This window comes from Trachurus japonicus, chromosome 3 (assembly GCF_045865225.1).
Source record: "Trachurus japonicus isolate A0001 chromosome 3, Traja_1.0".
Taxonomy (NCBI): domain Eukaryota; kingdom Metazoa; phylum Chordata; class Actinopteri; order Carangiformes; family Carangidae; genus Trachurus; species Trachurus japonicus.
Genome location: NC_140909.1, coordinates 11,008,381 through 11,019,736, shown reverse-complemented (window position 1 = coordinate 11,019,736; position 11,356 = coordinate 11,008,381). Strand labels below are relative to the sequence as shown.

Here is an 11,356-nt window from a genome sequence, read left to right as displayed (position 1 = left end):
TGTTTGAAAATAGTTAAAATTGTACAGTAAACTAACAAATTACATAGGCCTATTTATAGACCTTGCAGCTGAGATGTTGCTGACTTATGAGATCACAAAGATAAACCAGCTTTTTGCTAAGAGAACTGAAACATGTGATGTTTGGCATATGTTTTTTTAATGTAGGGTGAGTGTTAAACAGGTTTAAAAACCATAAAAGGCCACGGGGTGGCTACATTTTAGATTAAACATAGTGATGGTCGAATCAACTTCAATCAAGTTTATATATTTTATTGAAACTCAAAAATCATGATTTATGTATCATGATAAGTTAAACTCACTGACTAACATATTTAACACTTGCATAGTCCCGTGTTTGTTGTATGTTATTAGGAGAGGATTAGAGGTAGGCTAGTTAATCCACTTGAAATGGGACCCAAGACTAAAAGAATATGAATCAACTCTGAAACAAATGAGATATAGATATAGCATAGATTTGTTGAACATATTTATCCCCAAATGTTGTAGGTTAGACTATAAACTACTACATTAACATCAGTAGTGTAGTAGTTTATAGTCTAATAGAGGTGACGCTTAAGTATTTAAGTGCTCTGTTGGGGAGGAGGTGGGGTTGTTGACTTGTTTGAACCCTGTACAGCATAGTTTTACTGCTGTTGTGTGAGTAGATAAGATATATTATCTGGTATGTTAGTTGGACCAAAAGTAATGTTACTTACTGAAAAAGTATCTTTTTTATTGTTTCCTGGGACAATTCACCTAAAACACTTGTAAACCATATGTATACTTTAATGTGATTGCATGCAATAAAATCCAGATTTTGTTTTGCAAACCACTGTAGGTAGCCTACATAGTCCATATCTCTCATCTTGTGGATGCCAACCTGACCTATCAGTAGAACACATATGGGTCATAGGCCCCCTATATCAGCACGTATGTCAAAATGCACGCATGTCAAAACTTCAATGGTGTAGCACAGAGGCAAATGACACCACGACTAATTAACCACTGAGTAAAACTATAAAACTGCTTAAATATAGTAGGATATATTATGTAAATCAATTAAAATATGATGTTACAGTGACAAAAGTGGCAAGTGATATGTGTGCAAAACAATACTGTAATCAACTTCTAAAGACTGTAGTACATCCAATGAACCAGAAAGCAAAAGTGACAGAGAGACCCTCTTGAAGTGACAAGTGAATCTATACAATCTTTGTTGATCGTTTAATTTAAATGATTTCTCACTAATTTTTATTGCTTGGGCACTGAATTGCTTTGATTAAAAAAAAAAAGTTTTGAAATGTTACAAAAGACGCATTATCACATGAAAAAGAAAAAAACATTATGAAAAAAGCTCATTATGCGCACTGACTGCGCACAGTTGACGGCCTTTGCAGAATCCACAGTCTCGTGATCATCAAGTGGTCGACGCTGATTGGTCAATACTCTGATTGTCGCATTTCCATTGGCCAGTCGTCGTGTTGGAGCTTAATGCTAAAATAACTCGTATGCTATTGGTCTGTTTCACATGTCTGCTGATGTGCCGGGTTAGGCCGTGTTGTATGTCGTAACCATAGACTATATGGTCGTTAACACACCAAGTATTTAGCTTTTGAACGCTGCTATTATCTCTTTTCTGTGGTGTTATTTGGAGATTTTCTAACACTGCTGTAGCTGTATTCACACAGAGTACCGGAGATAGACGTAGCCCGGCGGCGGTATTTCTATTACCCGGTGAACAGAAGCTAACGTTAACTTAGCTAGCTTGCTCAGACGACACACAGGTTACTCGCATAGTCGTTATAATGGGTGAGGAAATCAACGATAACCTCGTCAATACAGGCAATGGATCCGCCAACATCACTAACTGCGAGGAAAACGGCGATACAGTAGCAAGTGACGTGAAATACTACACGTTAGAACAAATACGATTGCACAACATGAGCACTGACACATGGCTCATCATCCACGATAAAGTATACGACATCACAAGTTTCCTCGAAGAGGTAAGACACCAATTAATTCAACCAGAGGCAACTCCTGTACCCCACGGATGATGCTATCTTTTATTGACTTTTTCTGCTGTGAGCGTTGGGTTACCTCATCTCGGCTAAGACTACTTCCTGGACTTACAAAACGTAGCTATCGTCACGTATTGACGTCCTTGCGGTGCAGACTTATCTTCATTCACTGTGGGTGTCCTGCATTAAACCCTATCGGTAACGTTATAAAGTCATGATCTCAAGTTACCTGAGGGTGAAACAAGGTTGCACCAAGCGACACTCGGGTAAAAGGGACGTTAGCCCCTACGTTACATAACAACAAAGTACTGTAACTATAATCTAACGTTACAATCTGTGGTTTCATAACTGCGATGTTGTTGATGGTCTACCAGGCTCCATATAAAAGTTTCATGTGTTAAACCCAACCAAAACAACTGTGAGATTAGCAGCGATATGAAAACATTATTGTTGGAGCAGTTTGTTACTTTAGGCAAGGCGAGCCTAGGTAGTTGTTTGTTCATTTACAAACAGTTTGTCTCAAAGGGCTTTACACAACGTCATTATAACATCCTCTGCCCTGAGACTCTCACATCGACTGAGGAGAAACTCCCAAGAAAACTCCTTTTTAACAAGGAAAAAATAGGAGAAACCCCAGGGTGAGCAACAGAGGAGGGATGCCTCACCCAGGATGGGCAGATGTGTAATATAGTAGATGACGTTGTATACAGAGAAGGAAAACATGGAAATGTAATCGGTCACTTAAGTTTATTAAAAACTCAGTATAGATTCTATAAACCAAAATGTAGCTTAATCAAAGTATGAAAAGCATTTGATTTTGTTTGGCTTCATGCACAAACTGCGCCTATCAGGGTCCCAACAACCGTTACACATGATGTAACTGGTCTAGCTCTGATATTGTAGATCCTTTAACATCTTAGGGCATTTTTGTAGCTGCATTTGGCAGGAGCTTATGTTAAATAATTGCTCAACTTATCAAAACGGAGAGAGAACAACAGAAATGTATCAAGTAGAATAACAGGGAAATGCTTTTAAGACTTTGATATATCTAAAGATGATAATCCACAATACTTTGGTAAATCTGCTTTGATACTTCATGCCAAAGAAAGTGTGTAGAGGTGGCTTGTGATTTCAGCTGTAGAGTTAAACTGCTCCTCCACCCTAAGCATAGGAATGGACTGTACTGCGTTCAAAGTGTGAGGGAAATCAACCTGCTCAATACTGTGTCCATCCAATCTATGATTTCAGCATCCGGGAGGTGAGGAGGTTTTGTTGGAGCAGGCCGGTGCAGATGCCACAGAAAGCTTTGAGGATGTGGGTCATTCCACAGATGCCAGGGAGATGCTCGAGCAGTACTATGTCGGAGAGCTTCACATGGTAAGAGGAAAAGATCTGCCTGTTGAACCTGGAGGGAGGTCCTTGTAAATATGGAGGTTTGATATGTCGACTTACGTCCTTATCAGTGCATAAATCTAACCTACCAAAAAACAGATTAATCACTGTCCCCTGACCACTTTGAGAAGAAAAGGTGACCACCCTTTGTGCAAAAAGTTGCTTGGAGTTACAAGATGGTGTCATGCAGTAATTTTGTTTTACACATGTCATTCATTCATTTTCTATAGGCTACCGCTTATCCTGTACTAGGGTCATGGGTGAGCTGGAGCCTATCTCAGCTGACTCCCTGACACCCTGGACAGATCACCAGTCTATCACAGGGCTAACAAACATATACAGACAGACAACCATTCACACTCTCATTCATCCCTATGGGCAATTTAGAGTCGCCAATTAACCTAACCTTTACACATGTCATGCATGGAAACTGCTTTGTAACTTCCTTTAGACAAGGTGCTCACATGAACATTAGTTCTGCACCTAAATCTTTTGTTACCTAGTGGTAAGAGCTGCAGCTAAGGCACAGTTTTATATTCAGTAAAAAAAAAGAAATCATATGCGACAGCAGACCACATAAATCAATTCAGCATAGTAGCTGATAGAAACTCACTGAGGAAGAGCATGACTATATACCAGAGGACTCACAACAAGCATGTGAAAGAGCCAGCTGAGTGATGAAAAAGCAAAATGTTATGATGGAGATGGTGATTCTTTTTTTTTATTATAAGCCTCACTGTATTAAAGGTTAGGTTGTATAAAGTTAGTTTAACTTTAGTGTGATACCCTTTTACCACTGTGTCCCTCCACTGCAGTACAGCAAGGAAACAGAAAATCAATTGTTGCATTAGACAGACAAACTTTTCATAATCCCAGGTCATTTAATTAATTCAGACTGCTGAGTGCTCCGTTATCTTAAGTTCAACACAACAGAGCACAGCTTTGTTGCCCATCACTCACACTGAAAGCACTTCAGGACTCAATTACTAGTCAATATAAATAGGAGAAATGATTACAGTATTAGAGTAAAACCTGTTTATATGTACATATTGGCAAGTAAATTGCTTTGAGTGAACCTTTCCTTTAACTGACAGCAGGATTCTCCCCCCTCCAGCAAACAAACAATAACTGAAGATAAGTCAACAAAGACAGTTAAAGGGATAGTTCACCCAAAATTCAAATTGCACTCATTATCTACTCACCCTCATGTCAACTAAGGGCTGGGAGAAGTTTCAGAGTCCTCCGTGGCTTCTCTGAGTTACAGGGGGTCTCGGCGTAGCAGTGCATGTCCATATAACGGTTGCAAATGGATACCAACTGTCTTCGTAACAAAAAGATACACCAAAAAACATCCAAATACCTCCATGCTGCTCGTATGTAATGTCCGTCTTGTATTGAAGCCCCCATTGTTCTGAAAAAAATTAAATAAGTTTATATTTCAAGCAAATATTTCAACAATTTCGCATTTCGGGGCTTCAATACAAGACGGACATTACATACGAGCAGCATGGAGGTATTTGGATGTTTTTTGGTGTGTCTTTTTGTTATGAAGACAGTTGGTATCCATTTGCAACCGTTATATGGACATGCACTGCTACGCCGAGACCCCCTGTAACTCAGAGAAGCCACGGATAACTCTGAAACTTCTCCCAGCCCTTAGTCCACATGAGGGTGAGTAGATAATGAGTGCAATTTGAATTTTGGGTGAACTATTCTTTTAAAGAAAGTTTTAAAGTTTTAAATATATTAAATTTTTTGCTATTTATTCAAGTTGTGTTTCTTAAGGCAACATGTGACTCATCTTCCTCAGTAATTGTCCAGAAAACATTGTAAGTGAAGTCAATCATACTGTGGGGTTTTATGGCAGCACAAACACTACTAACACTACTATCATGCTGTTCACATTCTGACATCGTGAGACCAAGATGACACCTAATCGATCAGCAGTACCTGAGTGTCACAGAGTTTCATCAGCAGGTTGCAACAGAGACGCATAGAGACTGGAAGAGTCACAGAAAGACAGAGAAGTGGATGTAGTTTTGGCCACATGACAACTTATTAAGACATTGGCATTTTCTGTTATGGTACCCACCACTGTTGTTAGCTTTTGACATTATATAATATCACTGTAGCATGAACTTTTACATTTTCCATTAATTCCACCCCTAACTTTTTGTGAGTAGTGTATATATATATTTTTTTTAAAGTATATTTTTGGGGCTTTTTTTGCCTTTACTTGATAGTACATAGTGAGATAGACAGGAAAGGGGGAGGCAGAGAGAGGGGGAATGACATGCAGGAAAGGTCTGCCCGATGCGGGATTCGAACCGGGGACGCCTGCATTGAGGACTGTAGCCTCTACATGGGGCGGCCGCCTTAACCACTGCGCCACGCACCACCCCAAGTAGTGTATATTATCACGTTACTAGTTTTGCTTTGCCCCCAGAATGCATGGTTTTGCAATTATTAGCTTCATGGCGCTATTGCTAGCCCCTTTTTTCTCTTATTTTGTTTGCTGAATTAAATTTGAAGTGACAGTGATGGTCATGTGTCACCAGTCATGATTTATTTTGATCTTTTTTTTAATCTGTTGCAGACTATTTGAGAAACAGGTTTAACTGGTATTTTGTTAACACTCACAGTTATACTAATGAACTGAATGTCTTTTCAGGATGACAGGAAAAAGGAGTGCACAAAGGTAAGCTGACTCTGTATGAACAGCAATATCAAATCACTAATACATCATTTATACAGATATGACAACATGTCTGGTGTATGTTTATCTCACTCTTATTCTGTCTTTTTTTTTCTGCAAAAGGACGTCAGTGACACGAATTCAGGAGAGGGGTAAGTTACCATCATGAACATTGCTTGTCATGCTCATTGTTTACAGTTTTCACATTGGTGTTCATATGCACATATTCATTGCCCTCTTACAGTAAAATTAACTGTAAAAAAAAAAAAGAAAACTCAAACTAAATTTTGCATAAATTGTTTATTCTGCAAATGGTTAAAAATGTGATATGTAATATTTGGTTTTCAGCCACTTTCTTTTAAATCATCAATATAATCACTGATAAATTCACACACAGACTACACTTAAAGCATGTGTAATTCACATCTTTATGTGACTCTTTGGTCCTGTTTTAATTGCCCTGGCTAAAAAAGAGTGTTTGAATTTTCTTTTCCTTCCTCAGCAGCTCCTGGACCACGTGGTTGATACCCGCTGTCGCTGCAGTTGTTGTGGGCATCATGTACCGCTACTACATGTTTGAACACAAGTCCTCTTGAGTGCTGGCGTCCTGTTTTCATCTCATTCTTTTCATCTGGAGGCCTTGAAATGTTTGACCAAAACCTCCTTACACCGAGTGCACACAATTAGGAGTGTCTGCATCCTCTGCAACAAGAAAAGGAGGGGAGCAGTTTGATAAAGTACTTTTGTCCTTTTCCGTCTACATACAGTGCACCAAATAGACAGTTGGGCAGAGACTTTATTAAATTGACTGCCTTCAGTTTCTTTGTACTTCACTGTCGCTATGCCTGTTGTCATGTTATATGTTGTCTTAAACTTTTCATATGCATTTCATCTACTTTGGTCTCTCTATGGTCATTACCCATTTGCCTGCTCAGATAAGGGTTTTGTTAACAGCCTTGGTGGACATACACCATCAGTACACAAACAGACAAGCTAGAAACATCTAAGGAAATGTTAATTATGCAGACTGGGAATTACATCAGGGTAATAGTCAACAGTGACCATTGCATTTTTTACACTGAATTACAACTTCCAAATGCGTTTTCTTAGTTTTAATAAAGTGAGAAATGTCACTGGTACTGAACTCTCAATAGGAATTGTGAGTTTATTCCATTCATTCCTCAATGCACACTTCCAGAGTTGAACAGTGCTTGATTGCATTTGTTATTTGGTTGTAAACGCAGAATATTTCCAGTTTTGTAAATGCCGTGTCAAATCTTTGTGTCCGCTCCTTTTTGAAAATAGTGGTGAATTATATTGTATCTGTGATTATTTAAGGTAGAATATGTTCTGACTTTTTTCTACCACTGTGTTATCAGGCAATTGTGTAAATGTTCAAATCTGATCTATAGATTAATATAAATTAATGTAGTATGTAATAATACAATGCTATTTTATTACCCAGACATAATAGCTGGCGCTGAGTGACTGAGTGAATACCCTTGAAAGAAGGAAGTGTTTGTTATTTGTTCTGTCCTTAAATTTGATCTTTTCTCACTATGCCATTTGTTATTTAACTGACATTTTCAAACAACTTTTTCTTGTTTCACTTAAATTAATTTTAATGTTTTAACTGTTTTCCAAAAGTGGTATAAGGGCAACTGTCTTAGGAGGGGTTGAATTGTATTGAATGAAGTCTGGTGTCTGTTTCTTATCTGGTGGGTAAACTGGGGGGCTTGCCAGTTGTTCTAAGAGCCATAGTTGGTTACTTCACATATATTTAACAATCTATTTTAGTTACTCAGCCTTTTTTAAATTTCTAGGTTTCTGTTCAGATTTTGGGAATGATCAACATGTTAAAGTGAGCATTGTGTAGCATTGATAAAAAAAAATCACTCAGTCTATTGGATATTCTGAAATGGGCAGTTTATTTCATATTATTATTATTGAAAACATTTTTCAGCTACGAGAACCATAATATGAACTTCACAAATCACCATCAATTTCTGAATATAACTTGCTGCTATTTTTACATGTAACTATTTTACTTGCAGATGTTGAAAGTTTGTTGGCTATAAATATGCATTTCATCTGCCATTTCCTGTCATTAAAAGTCTCTTTGAATAAAATTAATCTTTCAAATTATGTAAGTGACTAGTCATTGATATACAGTCCAACTAACTTATCATGAAAGTATGTATGATTTTTATAATTATTTTACACTTACCACAGTATGGGATGGTGCTTATTTCTTAACAGTATTTGTTTAGAGTATGTGCTTTTGAAGATTCATTCTGTGTCTTTTGCAATTATCAGACAAATATAACAAAACTAACAAACAGTAAAAGAAAGAAAAAATATGCAAGGCTGAGGTAATTATTGCAGATGAGCTTTTATGCAGAAAATGAAACAAAAATCAATCACAGCTTGAGGCCTCAAAATGTCTCTAATTTGAATTCCTGACTGAAAAAAGTTTCAAACACTGTACTTTTAAGATGTAGTGTATCAAAATCCCTGTCACAGCAATATATGATTTGAAACTGCTTTTGTTTTCTTATGAATTATTCAAACATGACAGATGTTATAAACCACCTTCAGCTGGTTGTGAATTCTGCTGCTTGAGTGTTGACCATGCATGACTGAAGGGAGAAAACACAGCACACCTGTTTTATTGGTTACCCCTCAGCTTCTGTATTGAGTTTAGATTTTTTTTTTCTTTTCTTTTTTAAACACTACGTGGTCTCTCACCAGCATACATGTCTCACATACTTGCAGCCCAAATATGAATTATTTCTCAAGGGGCCTCTCATAAGTGAAGCTTTTCAGGTCCTCTGGCACAAATCTGTTAGTTGTTCTGAGAACCAGCTTTCTGCTTTTATGACCTCTGAGGACCTGAGGGCAGCCCACAGTGATAAAAAAAATAATAAACTCAACATACCCCTTCAGTCATGGCTTTAAATCAAATATGATTATGTGTAAATGTGTGTGTGAATGGGTGAATGCGATGCATGATGTATTGTAAAGCGCTTTGGGTATCGTTCAGGTATAGTAAAGCGCTATATAAATACAGACCATTTACCATACTGTATGTTTTTTAATCATGAATCACTTTTTATTTACTTATTTCATAGTGATATAATGTGTAAATACAGGTCAATTGTATTTAATTCAATGTTACCGATGTTATTATCTGCTCATTTATTAAGTTATTCATTTCTTTAGTTTTTCTTTATTTTCTCATATTATTTTAAACTTTTTTTTTTTTTTACTAGCGTATTCATCATTTGAACGGCACTAAAGTTAGATTGATTGATGGCTTGCACGTGGTGGGCAAAATTCTGACAACCTGATGTAGAAAACAAAGATTGGTATTTTAGCTTGAGGGGACGGACAAACTATCATGTCTGATCTTAATACATCTGTCATTCATAGAAACCAGCTTCTGAGCTGAGCAGCAGAGCCTCAAGCCTCAAAGTCCCACCTCTGCTATCACTGTTGCCATTCATACGTTTAAAATGCACAGCCAAGTTGTTGGAGCAGCACCTGTATGTGCTGGGCAGTCTGGAGGTCCATCTCAGTGGATGTCTTAAATGGTATTAGCCCAGAAGACAAAGCCACTCACACACTCATCCATTTGCCATTAGATGAAGCCTCTATAATGAATGTGGCTGCTGCTCTTGCGGTTCAACCCAGTATCCTATGTGATCACCACTTAGCCTATGTCCTTATACTGTCAGGTCTGTCTCAGATAATTATGACAAAAATGACAAGGTCTTTGTATTGGTAAATAACCACTGGCACACAGGTCTCATTTTCCTTTAAAAATGCATGAATCCAATAATGGATAGTGTGCCGTGACAGTTCTGTGCTAATTCGAAAGGAAAACAGATATGAAAAATTTAACAGCTGGGTTTAATTTCACTCGGTGGCCTTGCTCTAGGCCACAGTAACTGAGATGAATGTTCATGTATACTTAAAAGATGGCATTAAAAAATAACAGCCTAACACTTCACTAACACATTGTGGTGAGCAACAATTGTATGTCATGCACTTTTCATGCTTCACAGGGAGGTGAGTGGCACAGAGGAAGATGATTGAACAAGCGTGTCATACTCTCCTGCCCTGTTAAAAATGTAATCATTGTGCCGACGTGATTCGAGGTAAAAAAATTGCATTTAGCCAGCTGGTAATGTGGTTATGTACTTATACTCTGATTTGTTTTTCTTAGGTAACCATTTCATAGTTCAATACTGGGACAAACTCAATAATACTCAGGTCCTGCATATGCCTGTTCCCCTCAGCTATTTATCCCATGGAGAGGAGCAGGAAGCAGTGATTGAAATTAAAGCCTTTCCATCTGTAACCTACATAAGAGCCCTTACAGTGCCGCCCATGGCCAGCAAACCACAACAAGCACAAATCAACACCCATTGATTCGTCCTTTTTAATCAGGTGGGATATTTTAAGAACTAGATGCTCTCTTGCTGCAGAAAATTAAAGACTGTTCTAAAAGAATAAGGTGTTTTTGCTGATCAGAAAAAATACTGCACAAGTGTGTTTGCTAATGTATGTATGTATCAAATCTAAATGAAAAACATCAGGGAACAACTTTAATAAAAAGTCATTACATAATAAAGAGTATAAATGACAGCAATTTATTTCAATAAACACCACCCAGCCACACATATATTATTATAAATGTATAGCTGTTTAAGATATATTTCCCTGCTATATTCAGCATAAACACAAGGTGGCACTATAACCTAAAGTGGTTCATACTGGTACATCTCTTACAAAATTTGGCCTTTCACAGAGAAAAGGGAAAACATGCAATATATTTTCAAATGGCTAATCTGACTTCTGCGCCCACTCTAATATATTCATCACATAAATCAGAGGAGTTATCTCCAGGTTTTCATGGAACAACAGTAAACACAAAAACAACACAATTCTGCCACACATGGAGGCATAGAACATTATGCAATTGTGAAAAACAAAAACCTGCACAATATTGCACCTGCACAAGATTTTTTCTTGTTCAGCGAGATGGGTTGTAATAATCTCTAAAGACAATTAACTGACTAAACTGACATGAGGCTGGTTTTTGCACGTGTTCCTGAGCCTCCAACATCTTTGCACTAGTTTGGAAGCAGTGTTCATGAGCAACAATATTTTACACCAGAGGCCTTTTAGTCAGTTCTGGATCCAAAGAGCATTAAACCCACTGGCCATTTTACATCCATGTCTG

At 37.7% G+C, this 11,356-nt stretch overlaps 1 protein-coding gene across 1 annotated transcript; it reads left to right on the top strand.

Annotated features, from left to right (window-relative positions):
• The first annotated feature begins 1,495 nt into the window (after window positions 1-1,495).
• Window positions 1,496-6,983, top strand: cyb5b (cytochrome b5 type B). Its single transcript, XM_085761226.1, has 5 exons — window positions 1,496-2,006; window positions 3,270-3,398; window positions 6,085-6,111; window positions 6,232-6,260; window positions 6,611-6,983. The coding sequence occupies exons 1-5, from the start codon at window positions 1,806-1,808 to the stop codon at window positions 6,702-6,704; spliced, it is 480 nt and encodes a 159-aa protein (XP_085617352.1). The 5' UTR covers window positions 1,496-1,805; the 3' UTR covers window positions 6,705-6,983.
• The last annotated feature ends 4,373 nt before the right edge of the window (window positions 6,984-11,356 follow it).

Coding starts and splice junctions, on each gene's coding strand:
- cyb5b (XM_085761226.1), top strand. CDS start 1,806: ATGGGTGAGGAAATCAACGATAACCTCGTCAATACAGGCAATGGATCC. Junction 2,007..3,269: donor TCACAAGTTTCCTCGAAGAG/GTAAGACACCAA, acceptor CTATGATTTCAG/CATCCGGGAGGTGAGGAGGT. Junction 3,399..6,084: donor ATGTCGGAGAGCTTCACATG/GTAAGAGGAAAA, acceptor ATGTCTTTTCAG/GATGACAGGAAAAAGGAGTG.